This window comes from Manis javanica, chromosome 11 (assembly GCF_040802235.1).
Source record: "Manis javanica isolate MJ-LG chromosome 11, MJ_LKY, whole genome shotgun sequence".
NCBI lineage: Eukaryota > Metazoa > Chordata > Mammalia > Pholidota > Manidae > Manis > Manis javanica.
The window spans coordinates 66734310-66755883 of NC_133166.1; the positions used below are offsets into that span (position 1 = coordinate 66734310).

Below are 21574 nucleotides of genomic sequence, written 5' to 3' on the forward strand. Positions count from 1 at the left end.
CTAAAATTCTACACTCTGTTAAACCATCACTCCAGAAGGTAAAATGAAAGATTTTTAAGATGAATGCTGAGAGCATTTACCACCCACAAGCTTTTATGAAAACAAGAGGTTTATGAATATTCAGAAATTAAGTTCTAAACAAAAAAAGCTTAGAAAACCCAAGTTTTTTGGCAAGTTTTCAGTAAACTCATTTGAGGGCAAAGTTGATCTGAACTAGCTTTTTTTTGGTCATTATTTGTCCTACTTAGTATAAGTATATACTTTACTGTGAAAATTTTAATTTGTTTGTCACTGGGCCACTACCCCAGCCACACTGGAGGTATCATATCATATCTGGTTTGTGCAACATACGGCCTTTGTAAAATCCAAAAATGTGTCAATTCCAAAACAGGTTGGTCCAGTATGAAAAGTGACTGTGAAGCTTACTTAAAGGATGTACTTGAGCAAGAAAATAATTGAACCAAGAGGAGAAAGCAGAATGAAAGAAACAGTAGTAAGATTAAAAATTGGTATATGTTGGTAAAGTTAATTAACTATTGATCTTTGAAAGTAATGAGTATTGAATTTTAAAATGAGAAGTCAAAAGAAATAAAAGACATTCCAATTGGAAAGGAAAAAGTAAAATTATCACTATTTGCTGGTGACATGATTCTATGTATAGTAAATTCCAAGGAATCCACAAAAAAAGCTACTATAAACAAATTCAACAAAGGTGAAGGATACAAAATCAACACACAAAAATCAACTGTATTTTCATGTACCAGCAATCAACAATCATAAAGGAAATTAAGAAAGCAATTCTATTTGTAGTAGCATCTAAAAAAATTAAATTTTTAGGGATAAATCTAACCAAGGAAGTGAAGGACTTGCATACTGAACACTATAAAGCACTGCTGAATGAAACTAAAGAAGACCTATATAAATGGAAAGATATCCTATGTTCATGCATAGGTAGGCTTCACATTGTTAAGATGTCAATACTACCTAAAGCAATCCACAGATTCAACACAATCTCTATCAAAATTCAAGCAGATTTTTTTCACAGTAATGGAGCAGCCAATCCTCAAATTCATATGAAATTGCAAGGTGCCCCAAATAGCCAGTACAATCTTGAAAAAAAAAAGAATAAAGTTGAAAGGCTCAAACTTTGCAACTTTGAAACTCAACACAAAGCCACAATAATTAAAAAAGTACGTTACTGGCAGAAAAAAAGTCATACAGACAGCTGGAATGGAATAGAGTGCCTAGAAGTAAACCCTTACTTTTACAGTCAATTGATTTTCATCAAGGGTACCAAGGGTATCATTTATTTGGGGAAAGGACTGTTCTAGACTTTTCAAAAAATGGTGCTAAGAAAACTGGGTATCCACATGCAAAAGAAGAAAGTTTGACCTTTACTTTGTACCTTATACAAAACTCAAAGTGAATCAAACACCTAAACTTAAGAGCTAAAACTAAAACTCTTAGAAGAAAACAATCCATTGTCTTTATGGTTTCAAATATGACACCAAAAGCATAGGGAACAAAAGAAAAAAATCAGTAAATTGGACTTCATCAAAATTAAGAACTTTTTTGCATTAAAGGATGCTATCAGGAAAGTGGGAAGATAAAAGGTAGTACAGCATGGAGAATATAGTCAGTGATTCTGTAACATCCTTCTACATTGATAGATAGTAACCACACTAGATGGGGTGAGGATTTAAAAATATGGGTAACTGTTGAACCACTATGTTGTACATTTGAAACCAATATGAAGTTGTATATCAACGATACTTCAAGAAAAGAAAAAAAAAGAAAGTGAGAGGACAGCCTACAGAATGAGAGAAAATATTTACAACTCATATGTTTGATAAGGGATTCATATCCAAAATATATAAAGAACTCCTACAACTTGACAAAAAAAGAATGTTATTCAGAAATAGGCAAAATACTTAATAGACATTTCTCCAAAGAAGATATATAAATGGCCAATAAGCACATGAGAAGATGTTCAATGTAATTACTCACTGGAGAAATGCAAATCAAAACCACAATGAGATATCACTTTACAATTACCAGGATGGCATTTAAAAAAAGTGAACTAACATGTTGGTAAGGATGAGGGGAATTGGAACCCTTGTGAATTGCTGGTGAGAATGTAAAATGGTGCAGCCAATATGGCATATAGTTTGGTGGTTTGTGGTTTTCTAAAGATTAAACATAGAACTACTACATGACTTCCACATATATACCCAAAAGAACTGATATTCCAAAATGCAGGATATTTGAAGAAGAGATATTTGCATGTCAGTGTTAACAAGCATTATTCACAATAGCCAAGAGGAGGAAACAACCCATGTATGTGTTCAACAGATGAATGGACAAACAAAATGTGGTATATACATACAATGGAATACTATTCAGCTTTAAAAAGGAATACAATCTGATATAAGCCACAACCTGGATGGACCTTGAAAACTAACTGAAAATAAGCCAGACATGCAAAGACAGAGATTGTATGATTCACTTATAAGAGGTACCTAGACTAGGCAAATTCATAGAAAAAGAAAGTAGAATAGAGGTTACCAGAGATGGAGAGAAAGGTGGAAGGGGGAGTTACTATTTAATTGATATAATTTTTTGGTGGGGATGATGATAAAATTCTGGGTATAGATAGTGTTGATGGTTACACAGCATTATGAATGTATTTAAGCCACTGAATTATACACCTATTAAAATGATAAATATTACATCATATGTACCTTAACAGTAAAAGTTTTGAATAAAAAAATCAAATTCTAGACAATAATATCAGAAGATAAGACTGCTTGTAAGTTATTTAAAGTGTGTGTTGATCCTTGTCTTGCTTAGGAGAGTGATAATGATAATGAGTGATATAGATTTTTTTAAAATATGCAGCTAAATATATATGTTGAATTTTTAAGAGGAATACTAAAAGATTATAGATTCTGTCATAGCTTCCAGTGTCATCAAGGGAGGAGAAAAGAATTTCTTTAAAAACTTTACTAAAGCAGGAAAGGAAAAAAAGTCAAAGAAAAATAGTTCATAGAAAAGGCAAACAAAGATGGAGGAAATTAATAAAGAACTCAGTTATTGAAATACAGACATTGTAAAGTTGGATAAAAAACAAAATCCAGCTATATACGACTTACAAAAGATATACCTAAGACAAAATGACCCAGAACAATTGAAATTAAAGCATAGAAAAACATTCCAGGCAGGTACTAATCAAAACAAAGCTGGTTTTGCAATATTACAATACTAATGTCAGATGAAAAACCTGGGCTTTTAAAAAGCTTATAAAACGTAGACTTCCAATACACCCAATATTTGTAGCTAGCCACAAATATATGTCCTGGTACTTGCTACCTGGTATTACTTATCTATTTTCTCTTCTCTTTCTAAATCAACTACAACAAGCCTTTATGGAGTATTATCTACTATGTGTTAAGTAACATAATAGAGATAAAGATGAGTACGACTGTAGAACATACAGTCTATTAGGAGAAATAAGTCCTGTAACTTTAAAAAGAGGCAGCAAGTTGGGAGTACCATTAGAGAGTTATAAGTGAGATATGATGGAAATTGATTATGGGGCCACACAATCAGGAAAAAACTTCATGCAAAACATGGCATTTGAGATGGTCCTGAAAGATTGGATAATGGAGGTAGGGAAAAGATATTTCAGGTTGAAAAGAAACTTTCAGCATTGTAAAACTTTCAGCATTGTTACAATTTCTGCTTCTTCATTATATCTAAAAGGATTTTCACTGATTACATTAAAATGTCTATTCTCTCTTTAGGTAAAGTGCTTATCATCTCCATACTGACCAGCTGCCAACCTAATCAAACATTTCTAATTATTTTTATTTTTAATTAAATGTGAATTTTACTGGTAGAGATTATCTAAATGCAGTAATGTAAATACAATGATAAATCTTTTTGTATTCAAAATTTTCTATGCTCTTGCCCTATCAGTTTATTTTATAAAATTATTTTATAAATCGTATATAAATTCTTCCTTATCTGTACAATGAGACTCAGCCACATTCTTCAGTTCATAAATTATTCCCAGGTTTTTTTTGGTATCATTAATCTACAATTACATGAAGAACATTATGGTTACTAGACTCCCCCCTTCACCAAGTCCCCCACACATACCCCATCAGTCACTGTCCATCTGTGTAGTAAGATGCTGTAAAATCACTACTTGTCTTCTCTGTGTTGCACAGCCCTCCCCGCGCCACCCCCGCACACACAATATGCATGACAATCATAAGGCTCCCTTTCTTCTCCCCCCCATTCTCTCTCCCATCCCACCCATCCTCCCCAGTCCCTTTCCCCTTGGCAACTGCCAGTCCTTTCTTAAGTTCTGTGATCCTGCTGCTATTTTGTTCCTTCAGTTTTTCCTTTGCTCCCACACTCCACAGATGAGTGAAATAATTTCATTACTTGTCTTTCTCTGACTGGCCCATTTCACTGAGCATAATACCCTCTAGCTGCATCCATGTTGTTGCAAATGGTAGGATTTGTTTTCTTCTTATGGCTGAATAATATTCCATTGTGTATATGTACCACCGCTTCTTTATCCATTCATCTACTGATGGACATTTAGGTTGCTTCCATTTCTTAGCTATTGTAGATAGTGCTGCAATAAACATAGGGGTGCATCTGTATTTTTCAAATTAGTCTGCTGCATTCTTAGGGTAAATTCCTAGAAGTGGGATTCCTGAGTCAAATGGTATTTCTATTTTGAGCTTTTTGAGGAACCTTCATACTGCTTTCCACACTGGTTGAACTAATTTACATTCCCACCAGCAATGTAGGAGGCTTCCCCTTTCTCAACAACCTCACCAACATTTGTTGTTGTCTGTCTCTTGGATGGTGGCGATCCCCACTGGTGTGAGGTGATATCTCATTGTGGTTTTAATTTGCATTTCTCTGATGACTAGCGATGTGGAGAATCTTTTCATTGTCTGTCGGACATCTGAATTTCTTCTTTGGAGAACTGTCTGTTCAGCTCCTCTGCCCATTTTTTAATTGGATTGTTCACTTTCTGTTTGTTGCAGTGTGTGAGCTCTTTATATATTTTGGATGTCAACCCTTTGTTGGATCTGTCATTTATGAATATATTCTCCCATACTGTAGGATGCCTTTTTGTTCTACTGATGGTGTCCTTTGCTGTACAGAAGCTTTTCAGCTTGATATAGTCCCACTTGTTCATTTCTGCTTTTGTTTCCCTTGCCCAGGGAGATATGTTCATGAAGAAGTCACTCATGATTATGTCCAAGAGATTTTTGCCTATTATTTTTCTAATAGTTTTATGGTTTCATGACTTACATTCAGGTCTTTGATCCATTTCGAATTTACTTTAGTGTATGGGATTAGACAATGATCTAGTTTCATTCTCTTACATGTAGCTGTCCCGTTTTGCCAACACCATCTGTTGAAGAGACTGTCATTTCCCCATTGTATGTCCAGGTCTCCTTTATCATATATTAATTGACCATATATGTTTGGCTTAATATCTGGGGTCTCTATTCTGTTCCACAGGTCTGTGTCTCTGTTCTTGTGCCAGTACCAAATTGTCTTGATTACTGTGGGTTTGTAGTAGAGCTTGAAATTGGGAGGCAAGATCCCTCCCACTTTATTCTTCCTTCTCAGGATTGCTTTGGCTATTTGGGGTCTTTGGTGGTTCCATATGAATTTTAGAACTATTTGTTCCAGTTCATTGAAGAATGCTGTTGGTGATTTTATAGGGATTGCATTGAATCTGTAGATTGCTTTGGGCAGAATGGCCACTTTAACAATATTAGTTCTTCCTAGCCAAGAGCATGGGATGAGTTTCCATTTGTTAGTGTCCTCTTTAATTTCTCTTAAGAATGTCTTATATTTTTCAGGGTATAGGTCTTTCACTTCCTTGGTTAGGTTTATTCCTAGATATTTTATTCTTTTTGATGCAATTATGAATGAAATTGTTTTCCTGGTTTCTTTTTCGTTTAGTTCATTGTTAGTGTATAGGAAAGCCTCAGATTTCTGTATATTAATTTTGTATACTGCAACTTTGCTGTATTCTGATATCATTTCTAGTAGATTTGGAGTGGATTCTTTAGGGTTTTTTATGTACAATATCATGTCATCTGCAAATAGTGACAGTTTGACTTCTTCTTTACCAATCTGGTTTCCTTGTATTTCTTTGTTTTGTCTAATTGCCATGGCGAGGACATCCAGTACTATGTTGAATAGCAGTGGGGAGAGTGGGCATCCCTGTCTTGTTCCCAATCTTAGAGGAAATGCTTTCAGTTTCTCACTGTTCAGTATGATGTCGGCTTTGGGTTGTTCATATATGGCCTTTATTATGTTGACGTACTTGCCCTCTATACCAATTTTGCTGAGAGTTTTTATCATGAATGGATGTTGAATTTTGTCAAATGCTTTTTCAGCATCTCTGGAGATGATCATGTGACTTTTGTCCTTTTTGTTGATGTGGTAGATGATGTTGATGGATTTTCGAATGTTGTACCATCCTTCCATCCCTGGGATGAATCCCACTTGGTCATGGTGTATGATCCTCTTGATGTATTTTTGAATTTGGTTTGCTAATATTTTGCTGAGTATTTTTGCTTCTATGTTTATCAGGGTTATTGGTCTGTAATTTTCTTTTTTTGTGGTGTCTTTGTCTGGTTTTGGTATTAGAGTGATGCTGGCTTCATAGAATGAGTCTGGAAGTGTTCCCTCTTCTTCTATTTTTTGGAAAACTTCAAGGAGAATGCACATTATGTCTTCCTTGTATGTCTGATAAAACTGCGGTAAATCCATCTGGCCCGGGAATTTTGCTCTTGGGTATTTTTATGATTACCACTTCAATTTCGTTGCTGGTAATTAGTCTGTTTAGATTTTCTGTTTCTTCCTTGGTCAGTCTTGGAAGGTTGTATTTTTCTAGGGAGTTGTCCATTTCTTCTAGGTTTTTCAGCTTGTTAGCGTGTAGTTTTTTGTTGTGTTCTCTAATAATTCTTTGTATTTCTGTGGGGTCCATCATGATTTTTGCTTTCTCATTTCTGATTCTGTTGATGTGTGTAGCTTCTCTTTTACTTTTTATAAGTCTGTGTAGGGGCTTATCTATTTGGTGTATTTTCTCAAAGAACCAGCTCTTGGTTTCATTGATATTGTTTTATTCTTCTCAATTTTATTTATTTCTTCTCTGATCTTTATTATGTCCCTCCTTCTGCTGCCTTTTTGATCTTTATTATGTCCCTCCTGCTGACTTTAGGCCTCATTTGTTCTTCTTTTTCCAATTTTGATAATTGTGTCTTTAGACTATTCATTTCGGATTGTTCTTCCTTCTTTAAATATTCCTGGATTGCTATATACTTTCCTCTTAAAACTGCTTTCTCTGCGTCCTACAGAAGTTGGGGCTTTGTGTTGTTGTTGTCATTTGTTTCCGTATATTCCTTGATCTCTATTTTGATTTGGTCATTGGTCCATTGATTATTTAGGACCATGTTGTTAAGCCTCCATGTGTTTGTGAGCCTTTTTGCTTTCTTTGTACAGTTTATTTCTAGTTTTATACCCTTGTGTTCTGAGAAGTTGGTTGGTAGAATTTCAATCTTTTTTAATTTACTGAGGCTCTTTTTGTGGCCTAGTATATGGTCTATTCTGGAGAATGTTCCATGTGCACATGAGAAGAATGTGTATCCTGTTACTTTTGGGTGTAGAGTTCTGTAGATGTCTATTAGGTCCATCTATTCTAGCATGTTGTTCAGTGCCTCTGTGTCCTTCCTTATTTTCTGTTGGGTGGATCTGTCCTTTGGAGTGAGTGGTGTGTTGAAGTCTCCCAAAATGAATGCATTGCATTCTAGTTCCTCCTTTATTTCTGTTAGTATTTGTTTCACATATGTTGGTGCTCCTGTATTGGGTGCATATATATTTCAAATGGTTATATTGTCTTGTTGGATTGACTCCTTTATCATTATATAATGTCCTTCTTTATCTCTTGTGACTATCTTTATTTTGAAGTCTATTTTGTCTGATACTAGTACTGCAACACATGCTTTTTTCTCCTTGTTTGCGTGAAATATCTTTTTCCATCCCTTGATTTTTGGTCTGTGCATGTCTTTGGGTTTGAGGTGAGTCTCTTGTAAGCAGCATATGGATGGGTCTTGCTTTTTTATCCATTCTATTACGCTGTGTCTTTTGATTGATGCATTCAGTCCATTTGCATTTAGGGTGAATATTGAAAGATATGTACTTATTGCCATTGCAGGCTTTAGGTTCATGTTTACCAAAGGTTCAAGTTTATCTTCTTTACTATCTTGTTGTCTAACTTAACTCGCTTATTGAGCTATGATAAACACAGTCTGATGATTCTTTATTTCTCTCCCTTTTTATTCCTCCTCCTCCGTTCTTTGTATGTTAGGTGTTTGTGTGTGTGTGTGTGTGTGTGTGTGTGTGTGTGTGTGTGTGTGTGCTCTTTTGTGTTTCCTTTGACTGCTTTTTTGAGTACTTGATTTATTTTTTGCCTTTAGTTAGTATTTGGTTGGTCTGCTTTCTTTGTTGTCATTTTATTTTCTCTGGTGACATCTGTTTAGCCTTAAGAGTGCTTCCATCTAGAGCAGTCCCTCTAAAATACCCTGTAGAGGTGGTTTGTGGAAGGTAAATTCCCTCATCTTTTGCTTATCTGGGAATTGTTTAATCCCTCCTTCATATTTAAATGATAATCATGCTGGATACAGTATCCTTGGTTCAAGGCCCTTCTGTTTCATTGCATTAAATATATCATGCCCTTCTCTTGTGGCCTGTAAGGTTTCTGTTGAGAAGTCTGTTGATAACCTGATGGGTTTTCCTTTGTAGGTGAGCTTTTTATCTCTCTCTGGCTGCCTTTAATACTCTGTCCATGTCTTTGATCTTTGCCATTTTAATTATTATGTGTCTTGGTGTTGCCCTCCTTGGGTCCCTTGTGTTGGGAGTTCTTTGTACTTTTGTGGTGTGAGAGGGTATTTCCTCCCCCAGTTTGGGTAAGTTTTCAGCAATTATTTATTCAAAGACACTTTCTGTCCCTTTTCCTCTCTTCTTCTTCTTCTGGTACCCCTATAATGCGGATACTGTTCCATTTGGATTGGTCACACAGTTCTCTTAATATTCTTTCATTCCTGGAGATCCCTTTATCTCTCTACATCAGCTTCTCTGCATTCCTGTTCTCTGATTTCTATTCCATCAATGGTCTCTTGCATCTCATCCATTCTGCTTTTAAGTCCTTCCAGAGATTGTTTTATTTATGTATTCTCCCTCCTAAGCTCTTCCATATTTCTCTGCAAGTCCATCAGCATGGTTATGACCTTTATTTTGAATTCTTTTTCAGGGAGATTGGTTAGGTCTATCTCTCCAGGTTCCCTCTCAGCAGAGGATGTCTGTGTGATTCTGGTCTGAGTCAAATTCTTCTGCCTTTTCATCACGATGGGCAGATGTCGCATGTGTCAGCTGGGAGAACCAAGTCCCTTCTTACTTGCTCGTCACCTTCCTCTCCTGGGAGAATGGCAACCTCTAGCGGCTTGTGCTGGGCAGCTGCATGGAGACAGAGCCTCTAAATCTGAACCAGGTGGCTTCTGTGGGCATGGCCACTTTCAGGCTGCTGCTCTGCTATGGCAGGGCTGTGCCAGAGGGGCAACCGGCAGGAGACTGTTTATCGCTGTGAGGGGCCTCAGAGCTGCCCTGCTGCCCAGGGGTTTGTGCGCCCAGAGTTCCCTGGGATTCGCAGCTGCTGGGCTGAGTGTGCCAGATGCTTCCATCCAGCTGTGAGGCCCCTGTCCCTTTAAGACTTTCAAAAAGCACTTGATTTTCTTTTGTCCCAGGGGCGCCAGCTGTAGGGACCCACTCGCAGGTTTTACTGTCTTGTTACCCTAGTATCCAGCACACCACACACTGTGTGTCTGCGCTCCCAGTGTGGATGGGTAGGGCTGGGTATTTAGCAGTCCTGGCCTCCCTCTCCCTCCTCGCTCTGACTCCTCTCCTCCCATTGGGGAGCTGGGGTAGGGGTGTTTCTTGGGTCCCACTGGGCCACGGCTTGTATCTTACCCCCTTCACTGTCCATCAGCATAGTAAGATGCTGTAAAATCACTACTTGTCTTCTCTGTTGCACAGCCCTCCCTGTGCCCCCCCCCACACTATACATGCTAATCGTAATGCCCCCTTTCTTTTTTCCCACCCTTGTCCCTCCCTTCCCACCCATCCTCCCCAGTGCCTTTCCCTTTGGCAACTATTAGTCCATTCTTGGGTTCTGTGATTCTGCTGCTGTTTTGTTCCTTCAGTTTTCCTTTGTTCTTATACTCCACATATGAGTGAAATCATTTGGTACTTGTCTTTCTCCACCTGGCTTATTTCACTGAGCTCTTGCTCTGTCCATGTTGTTGCAAATGGTAGGATCTGTTTTTTTCTTATGGCTGAGTAATATTCCATTGTGTATGTGTACCACATCTTTATCCATTCATCTACTGATGGACATTTAGGTTGCTTCCATATCTAGGCTATTGTAAATGGTGCAGTGATAAACATAGGGGTGCATCTGCCTTTTTCAAACTGGAGTGCTGCATTCTTAGAGTAAATTCCTAGAAGTGGAATTCCTGGGTCAAATGGTATTTCTATTTAGAGTTTTTTGAGGAACCTCCATACTGCTTTCCACAATGGTTGAACTAATTTACATTCCCACCAGCAGTGGAGTAGGGTTCCCCTTTCTCCACATCCTCGACAACATTTGTTGGTGTTTGTCGTTTAGATGTTGGTCATCCTAACTAGTGTGAGGTGATATCTCATTGTGGTTTTAATTTGCATTTCTCTGATGATTAGTGATGTGGAGCATCTTTTCATGTGTCTGTTGGCCACCTGAGTTACTTCCTTGGAGAAGTGTCTATTAAGATCCTATCCCCATTTTTTATTTGGGTTATTTGCTTTTTGTTTGTTGAGGTGCATGAGCTTTGTATATTTTGGATGTCAACCCTTCATCGGATCTGTCATTTATGAATATATTCTCCCATACTGTAAGATGCCTTTTTGTTCTACTGATGGCATCCTTTACTGTACAGAAGCTTCTTCATTTGATATAGTCCCACATGTTCATTTTTGTTTTTGTTTTCCCTGCCTGGGGAGATATGTTCATGAAGAAGTTGCTCACATTATAGTCAAGAGAGTTTTGCCTATATTTTCTTCTAAGAGTTTCATGTTTTCATGACTTACATTCAGGTCCTTGATCCAATTTGGGTTTACTTTTCTGTATGGAGTTAGACAGTAATCCAGTTTCATTCTCTTACATATAGCTGCCCAGGTTTGCCAACCTCAGCTGTTGAAGAGGCTCTCATTTCCCCATTGTATATCCATGGCTCCTTTATCATATATTAATTGACCATATATGTTTGGGTTAATGTATAGACTCTCTATTCTGTTCCACTTGTCTATGGGTCTGTTCTTGTCCCAGTACCAAATTGTCTTGATTACTGTGGCTTTGTAGTAGAGCTTGAAGTCAGTGAGCAAGATCATCCCTGCATTATTCTTCCTTCTCAGGATTGCTTTGACTATTCAGGGTCTTTTTGTGGTTCCACATGAATTTTAGAACTATTTTTTCCAGTTCATTGAAGAATGCTGTTGGTATTTTGATAGGGATTGCACTAAATCTGTAGACTGCTTTAGGCAGGATAGCCATTTTGACAATATTAATTCTTCCTACCCAAGAACATGGGATGAATTTCCATTTATTAGTATCCTCTTTAATTTCTCTCATGAGTGTCTTGTAGTTTTCAGGGTGTAGGCCTTTCACTTCCTTGCTTAGGTTTATTCCTGGGTATTTTGTTCTTTATGATGCAATTGTGAATGGAATTGTTTCCTGATTTCTCTTTCTGCTAGTTCATTGTTAGTGTATAGGAAAGCAACAGATTTCTGTGTATTAATTTTTTATCCTGAAACTTTGCTGAATTCAGATATTTGTTCTGGTAGTTTTGGAGTGGGTTCATTATGGTTTTTTATGTACAATATCATGTCATTTGAAACAGTGACAGTTTGACTTCTTCCTTACCTATCTGGATGCCTTGTATTTCTTTGTGTTGTCTGATTGCCGTGGCTAGGACCTCTAGTACTATGTTGAATAAAAGTGGGGAGAGTGGGCATCCTTAGCTTGTTCTCAATCTTAGAGGAAATGTTTTCAGCTTCTCACTGTTAAGTATGATGTTCAATGTGGGTTTGTCATACATGGCCTTTATTATGTTGAGGTACTTGCCCTCTAAACCCATTTTGTTCAGAGTTTTTATCATAAATGGATTTTGAATTTTGTCTAATGCTTTTCCAGCATCTATGGAAATTATCATGTTGTTTTTGTCCTTGTTTTTGTTGATGTGGTGGATGATGTTGATGGATTTTCGAATGTTGTTCCATCCTTCCATCCCTGAGAGGAATTCCACTTGATCATGGTGTATGATCCTCTTGATGTATTTTTGAATTCGGTTTGCTAATATTTTGTTGAGTATTTTTGCATCAATGTTCATCAGGGATGGTGGTCTTTAATTTGCTTTTTTTGTGGTGTCTTTGCCTGGTTTTGGTATTAGAGTGATGCTGGCTTCATAGAAAGAGTCTGGAAGTATTCCCTCTTCTTCTATTTTTTTGGAAAACTTTAAGGAGGGTGGGTATTATCTTCTGTAAATATCTCATAAACTTAAGCTGTGAATCTATCAGGCCCAGCGGTTTTGTTTTTGTGTAGTTATTTGTGTACCAATTCAATTTCATTGCTGTTAATTGACTTGTTTAGATTTTCTGTTTCTTTCTTGGTCAGCTTTGGATGGTTGTATTTTTCTAGAAAGTTGTCCATTTCTTCTAGGTTATCCAGTTTTTTGGCATATAGATTTTCATAGTATTCTCTAATAATTCTTTGTATTTCTGTGGTTTCCATGATGATTTTTCCTTTCTCATTTCTGATTCTGTTTATGTGTGTAGATTCTCTCTTTTTTTTTTTCATAAAAAGTCTGTCTAGGGGTTTATCTATTTTGTTAATTTTCTCAAAGAACTGGATCTTGGTTTCATTAACTTTTTGTATTGTTTTATTCTTCTCAATTTTATTTATTTATTCTCTGATCTCTATTATGTCCCTCCTTCTGCTGACTGTGGGCTTCATTTGTTCTTTTTTTTCCAATTTCAATGATTGTCAATTTAAACTATTCATTTCGGATTGTTCTTCCTTCTTTGAATAGGCCTGGATTGCTATATACTTTCCTCTTAGAACTGTCTTTGCTGTGTCCCACAGAAGTTGGGGCATTGTGCTGTTGTTTTCATTTGTGTCCATATATTGCTTGATCTCTGTTTTAATTTGGTGATTGATCCATTGATTATTTAGGAGCATGTTGTTAAGCCTCCATGTGTTTGTGAGCCTTTTTGTTTTCTTTGTACAATTTATTTCTAGTTTTATGCCCTTGTGATCTGAGAAGTTGGTTGGTACAATTTCAATCTTTTTGAATTTACAAGGCTCTTTTTGTGGCCTAGTATGTGGTCTATTCTGGAAAATGTTCCATGTGCACTTGAAAAGAATGTGTATCCTGCTGTTTTAGGTGGAGAGTTCTGTAGATGTCTGTTAGTTCCATCTGTTCTAATGTATTGTTCAATGTCTCTGTGTCCTTACTTATTTTCTGTCTGGTTGATCAGTCCTTTGGAATAAGTGGAGTGTTGAATTCTCCTAAAATCAATGCACTAGATTCTATATTCCCTTTAATTCTGTTAGTATTTGTTTCACATATGTAGGTGCTCCTGTGTTGGGTGCATAGATATTTATAATGGTTATATCCTCTTGTTGGATTGACCCCTTTATCATTATGTAATGTGCTTCTTTGTCTCCTTTGACTTTCTTTATTTTCAAGTCTATTTTGTGTGATACAAGTGCTGCAACACCCACTTTTTTCTCCCTATTACTTGCATGAAATATCTTTTTCTATCCCTTTGCTTTTAGTCTGTGTATGTCTTTGGGTTTAAAGTGAGTCTCTTGTAGGCAGCATATAGTTAGGTCTTGTTCTTTATCCATTCAGTGACTCTGTGTCTTTTGATTGGTGCATTCAGACCATTTACATTTAGGGTGATTATTGAAAGATATTTACTTATTGCCATTGCAGACTTTAGATTCATGTTTACCAAAGGTTCAAGAGTAATTTCCTTACTATATAAGAGTCTAACTTAACTCACTTAATATGCTATTATGAACACAATCTAAAGGTTCTTTTTTCCCCTTATTTTCTTCCTCCTCCATTCTTTATTTATTAGGTATCATATTCTGTACTCTTTGTCTATCCCTTTATATTACCTCTGGTGAGAGCTATTTAACCTTAGAAACACTTCCATCTATAGCAGTCCCTCCAAAATACACTGTAGAGATGGTTTGTGGGAGGTAAATTGTCTCAGCTTCTGCTTATCTGGAAGTTGTTTAATCCCTCCTTCAAATTTAAATGGTAATCTTGCCAGATAAAGTGTTCTTGGTTCACGGCCCTTCTGCTTCATTGCATTAAATATATCATGCCACTTCCTTCTGGCCTGTAAGGTTTCTGCTGAGAAGTCTGATGAGAGCCTGATGGGTTTTCCTTTGTATGTGATCTTATTTCTCTCTCTGGTTGCTTTTAATAGTCTTTCCTTATCCTTGATCTTTGCCATTTTAATTATTATAGGTCTTGGTATTGTCTTCCTTGGGTCCCTTGTTTTGGAAGATCTGTGCACCTCCATGGCTGAGAGACTATCTCCTTCCACAGATTGAGGAAGTTTTCAGCAGTTACTTCCTCCAAGACGCTTTCTGTCTCTTTTTCTCTCTTCTTCTTCTTCTGCTACCCCTGTAATACAAATGTTGTTCCATTTGGATTGGTCACACAGTTCTCTCAGTATTCTTTCATTCCTAAAGATTATTTTTTCTCTCACCTCAGCTTCTTTGTATTCCTCTTCCCTAATTTCTATTTCATTTATCATCTCCTCCACCATATCTTATCTGCTTTTAATACCCTCCACCATTGTGTCTTCAATGATTGGATCTCCATCCTAAATTCATTCCTGAGTTCTTGAATGTTTTTTTTGTATCTCCATGAGCATGTTAATGATTTTTATTTTAAAATCTCTTTCAGGAAGATTTATGAGGTCGATTTCTTTTGAATCTTTCTCATATGTATTCATAATTTTGCTTTGAACCAGGTTCCTTTGACATTTTGTAATTTGTCTGTGGTGCCCTCTAGTGCCCATAAGCTCTACTCTCTGGAGCTGCTCTGGCCGTGTAGCAATGTCAGGCATCGCAGGTGAGTGGTTTTGTTGCTTGGGGGTAGGAAAGAGCTGTTCCCTGCTTCCCAGCTGCTATGCCTGTCTCCACTGCCAGAACCAGTGGGCCGAACCCACAGGTGTAAGCCTCTATGCATTGTGTTTGTAGCTGCCATAGGCAGGCCTTCCCTCTGGCTGGCCTGATGCCAGGGCAGAGGTTGCTGGTTTAAGAGCCTGAGCCAGGTTCAGGATAGCCAGGAGGAAGACACAGCAGGCTGCGTATCATGGTGGGGGGCCTTGGAGCTGCATAGCCAGTCAGGGAGATGGAGCACCTGAAGATTGTGAAAGTTCCCAACCTGCTGGGCAGAGTGCACATGGACAATTTTGTCTACCTGTCATTTCTCCTCAGCAGTGAGCTCTATGTAATCCTTGCCCCTTTAGCAGCCCTCTCATTTTTAGGAAGTCTCTCAGACTGCCCACCCAGATCTGCCAGATATGAATCCCTGTCTTCCACAAGCAGCTGGAATCTCCATCTCTCCAGGTATTCCACCTGTCTTAGCTTTCCAACTGCACTAAATCACCAGAACACCATGAAATGTAGGTTCATGCTCCCAGAGCATATTTCCAGGGCTAGGTGTTCAGCAGTCCCTGACCCATGCCCTCCCCACTGTTTCTCTTCCTCCCACTGGTGAGCTGGGGTGGGGCAAGGGCTTGGGCCCCACTGGGTCACAGCTTTGGTATGTTACCCTGGTCCATGAGATCTGCTCTTTTCTCCAGGTGTTTGCAGTCTGGTGCAGCCTTCTTTCCTGTTGCTCTTTCAGGATTAGTTGTATTAAATTATATTTCCTTATTATATTTGGTTTTAAGAGGAGGTCTCTGTCCCACCTCTCATGCCACCATCTTTAATCCAATCTGAAGTGACACTTTCATTGCTGTTTCAAAATTTCTCTTTTAATCCAATTCTTTGCCAGATATTGTCCTCATATTTCTTGGAGTGTCTTGCAAGTAGATATCTGTGCTAGTTTTCCATGCTGGGGGAGAAGGGTATGTAATTCATTTTTTCATGCAGTGTCATTAACATTAACAGGAAGAGGTTGATTTATCCCAGATTAAATGGTCAACAAATGAAAATTGGCATTTGGAATTCCAACTGTCACTCTATTGCTTGCCATCCTCAGTTTATCATGTTTCTCTACAATGATCAGTACATTTTCCACTCATGATTTACTTGTCAGGGAATTTAGGAGTTTTCTGGATCCTGAAGTCTGCCATTGCTAATGATGATTACTGGATAATTGCCTATTCTCTAGTGGAATATCCATTTTTAGATTACACCAGGCTCTACAGACTTTATATATTTGGCAGAAGAACTCAAAGGCTGTAGAGTGTATTTGTTCTCCTTCCCCAGCTCAGTGTAAACAATGACTCTCTTGGGCTCTGGGGATTTGCTTTGTACTCTCATTCAAGGGCCACTTTCTACCGTTGTTCTCATTTATCTTAGTGTTCTGTTTGAAATCTTTTATATCATATGCACATGTATTTGATTCTGAGGTTATTGTCAAATTGGTGTACATCATCACCTCCAAACTGGAAACAGACAATCCAGTTCTGTTCCCATAAGTTATGTTGTTCTTATGAAAGCTGATAAAGGTCAAAAAACATACAGAAAAAATATCTTTAAGGAAATATAATTCCAAATGGGGTACAGAAGTATTATCCAAAAAGGTATAAGTACCAATGTCATCCAGTTAAAGACTGAAAGATTTCCCTCTGTATGAGATATTCCAGTGACTGATTAAGACTCCCTCAGTTCATATATGTGGGAGGTGGGAAGCACTCAGAGGAACTGTACTCCAAGAGTTTTCAGAAGGATATGATTGTGTAAAGAGACTTCCTCACAAAAGGACTTGGTTCTAATCTATAAATCAGATTTTTTTTGGAGAAAAAATGAATTTCCTTTCTTTTTGGCAGTGGTTCTATCTAGTCTTCATTCTGATTCCAGCCTTACATAACTATCTATTTAATGATGATCTCTTGATTTTTTTCATTGCAGTTTCAACAGTGTATGTCAGGGAACTCATGTTCTCTTTCGGGAATTCAGCTTCATCCAAGCTACTCCTCACAACAGGGCATCATTCTTAAAGGCCTTCTGGAGATGCTTCCAAACTGTGGGCAAAAATGGTGGTAAGTCTTCCCAAATTATTTTCTTGCCTTCCTTTCTTCATTCCAAACTTCTGTCTTCCTTTTATTCTTATAATACAGTTTGTGTAAATGCTATTCAAGCTTCTAGGAACACCTTCCATTTAAGAAGCTATCTCTCTTGTGTCAGAGATACCACCACGATTATTACCACCATCACCATCACTAATGATACTAAAAGCCAAACACAGTTCTGAGCACCTTACATGCAGTAATTCATTTACTTTTCACAGTAGCTCTCTGTGATAGATACTATAATCCCTATTTTACAACCAGTGAATCTGAGGATCAGAGGAAATAAATAACTTGGCAAGGTCACACAGTAGATGCTGGGGCCAGATTCATACCCAGGCAGTCTGGCTCCAGAGTATTGGCTCTCAGTAGATATTAAAATACCATGCAGTAAATTCAAGAAGTGATGAATACAAAGGAGGAAACTCTTAAGTCAGGGTGGAGATGGGGGTAAGATAGGAATCTTATAGTCAGAGAAGGGAGATTAGAGGAGGTTTTCCTTAGAACTAGCTGTTCAATCTAAGTTGGGAAAGAAGAGGAGGAGTTAGCCACATGGATAAAAGGAGAAGAGGACATTCCAGGTACAGCATGAGCTATGGTGTAGAAGCATAAAAGAACCTGGAGTATTTAAGAAACTGAGAAGATCAGAATGGCTAATTTGTGAAGGAGGCTAAGGAATATGAGCCTGTGAAGGAATAAAGAAGAATGAAGTCCTGAAAGACCATTTCTTGCCATAGAAAAGAAGTTGGATTTTATTCTGTAGGTTCTATTTGAAGAATTTTAGACAGAAGAGTAGTGTGATGATATCTACATTCTGGAAAGGTCATTCTAAAGGCAGTGTAGAAATGGCACACAGGGTGAGACTGGAGGCAGAAAGCTTAGGAAACTACCTGTAGTTGAGGAAAGAGCAAGATCCACAATTAAGACAGTATCCATGGAGATGGAAGAGACAGTTCTAGAGATAGAATCCATAGGATTTGGTGATTGGGTTTGGCATGTAAGGTGAATGAGAAGACCAGTGATATATTTCCAAGTAAGCGTACAGTTCCGTAGCATTAAGTATACTCACAATATTCTGAAACTATCACTACTATCCATCTCCAGAACTTTTTCAGCTTCCCAAACTGAAACTCCATCCCTGTTAAACAATAAATCCCTATTCTCCTCTTCCCCTGCCATTGGCGACTACTATTGTACTTTCTGTCTCTATGAACTGAACTACTCAAATTACCTCCTATTAGTAGATTCATATAATATTTATATGTTTGTGAATGACTTATTTCATTTAACATAATATCTTCCAAATTCATGGATGTTGTGGCATGTGTCAGAATTTCCTTTCTTCTTAATGCTGAATAATATTCCATCATATGTGTATAATTTTTAAATTAAAGTATGATATACAATATTTTATTAGTTTCAGGCATACAACACAATAGTTCAGCAGTTACCCATGTTATTAAATCCTCATCCCCACTTGTGCAGTTACTGTCAACACAGGAAGATGTTACAGAACTATTGGCTATATTCTCCATGCTGTACTACCATCCCTGTGACCAACCTATATTATAATGGAGAATTTTTGTGCTCCTTTATCCCCTGTCACTCTCCTCACCCACCTACCCCAACTTACCCCATGGTAAAACCACCAGTCAACTTCTCAGTGTCTATGAGTCTACTGCTATTTTGTTCATTTTGTTTTGTTTTGTTTTTATATTCCATAATTAAGTGAAATAATATGGTGTTTGTCTTTCTCTACCTGGCTATTTCATTGAGCATAATGCCCTCTAGCTCCATCCACGTTGTTGCAAATGACAGGATTTCTTTTCTTTTTATGGCTGAATAATATTCCATGTGAACATGTACCAAATCATTATCCATTTACCTATTGATGGACACTTAGGTTGGTTCCATATCTTGGCTATTGTAAATAATGTGGCAATAAACAAAGAGGTGCATATATCCTTTTGAACCAGGGATTTTGTTTTCTAAAGACAAATTCCTAGAAATGGAATTACTAGGTTGAATGGTTTTTTTTTTCATTTTTGTAGACTGAGTTAACTTTATATTTTTATCTCATTTTGGTACCATGAATATACAATTACATGAGAAACATTGTGGTTACTAGATTCTCTACATTATCAAGTACCCACCACATACCCCACAGTCACTGTCCATCAATGTCGTAAGATGCTATAGAATCATTACTTGTCTGCTCTGTGCTATACTGCCTTCCCCATGCCACACCCCATGAATGGTTTTCTATATTTAGTTTTAGTGTTTTGAGGAACCTCCACACTGTTTTCCACAGTGACTGCACCAATACACATTCCCACCAGCAGTGCAGGAAGGTTCCCTTTGTTCCACATCCTCTCCAACACTACTTACTTCTTGTCTTTTAGATAGTTGCCATTCTGACTGGTGTGAAGTGATATCTCATTGCGGTTTTGATTTGCATTTCCCTGAAGATTAGCGATGTGGAGGATCTTTTCATGTGACTGTTGGCCATTTGTATTTCTTCTTTAGAAAAATGTCTGTTCAGGTCCTCCACCAATTGTTTTTTTGGTATCATTAATCTACAATTACATGAGGGACATTATGTTTACTGGACTCCCCCCACCATGTCCCCACCCCACAATCCCCATTACAGTCACTGTCCATCAGCGCAGTAAGAATCTATAAAATCACTACATGTCTTCTCTGTGTTGCACGGTCCTCCCCATGCCCCCGCTGACATACATGCTAATCATAATGCCCCCTTTCTTTCTCCCACCCCCTTATCCCTCCCTTACCACCCATCCTCCCCAGTCCCTTTCCCTTTGGTAACTGTTAGTCCATTCTTAGGTTCTGTGAGTCTGCTGCTGTTTTGTTCCTTCAGTTTTTTCTTTGTTCTTATACTCCACAGATGAGTGAAATCATTTGGCACTTATCTTTCTCCACTTGGCTTATTTCACTGAGCATAATACCCTGTAGCTCCATCCATGTTGTTGCAAATGGTAGGACTTGTTTCTTTCTTATGGCTGAATAATATTCCATTGTGTATATGTACCACCTCTTCTTTATCCATTCATCTACTGATGGACACTTAGGTTGCTTCCATTTCTCAGCTATTATAAATAGTGCTTCAATAAACATAGGGGTGCATATATCTTTTCCAGACTGGGCTCCTGCATTCTAAGGGTAAATACTTAGAAGTAGAATTCCTGGGTCAAATGGTATTTCTATTTTGAGCTTTTTGAGGAACCTTCATACTGCTTTCCACAATGGTTGAACTAATTTACATTCCCACCAGCAGTGTAGGAGGGTTCCCCGTTCTCCACAACCTCACCAACATTTGTTGTTGTCTATCTTTAGGATGGTGGCTATCCTTACTGATGTAAGGTGATATCTCATTGTGGTTTTAATTTGAATTTCTCTGATGACTAGCGATGTGGAGCATCTTTTCATGTGTCTGTTGGCCACCTGAATTTCTTCTTTGGAGAACTGTCTGTTCAGCTCCTCTGCCCATTTTTTAATTGGGTTATTTGCTTTTTCTTTGTTGAGGTGCCTGAGCTCTTTATATTTTTTGGGTGTCAACTCTTTATTGGATCTGTCATTTATGAATATATTCTCCCATACTTAGGATATCTTTTTGTTCTATTGATAGTGTCCTTTACTGTACAGAAGCTTTTCAGCTTGATGCAGTTCCACTTGTTCATGTTTGCTTTTGTTTTCCTTGCCTGGGGAGATATGTTCATGAAGAAGTCACTAATGTTTATGTCCAAGAGATTTTTGCCTATGTTTTTTTCTAAGAGTTTTATGGTTTAATGACTTATACTCAGGTCTTTGATCCATTTTGAATTTGCTTTTGTGTATGGGGTTAGACAATGATCCAGTTTCATTCTCTCACATGTAGCTGTCCAGTTTTGCCAACACCAGCTGTTGAAGAGGCTGTCATTTCCCCTTTGTATGTCCATGGCTCATTTATTGTATATTAATTCACCATATATGTTTGGGTTAATGTCTGGAGTCTCTATTCTGTTCGACTGTGGGTCTGTTCTTGTGCTGGTACCAAATTGCCTTGATTACTGTGGCTTTGTAGAAAAGCTTGAAGTTGGAGAGCGAGTTCCCTCCC

General features: G+C 37.7%; 1 protein-coding gene across 5 annotated transcripts in view; it reads left to right on the forward strand.

Moving 5' to 3' along the window:
- Positions 1 to 21574, forward strand: part of CSTPP1 (centriolar satellite-associated tubulin polyglutamylase complex regulator 1) — a 338012-nt gene that overhangs the window by 157752 nt on the left and 158686 nt on the right. For all 5 annotated transcript variants that reach the window (XM_073216523.1, XM_073216526.1, XM_073216525.1 and 2 more), the window contains one exon: positions 17303 to 17433. In XM_073216523.1, the coding sequence (XP_073072624.1) occupies positions 17303 to 17433 (131 nt within the window). The remainder of the gene's footprint in view (positions 1 to 17302; positions 17434 to 21574) is intronic.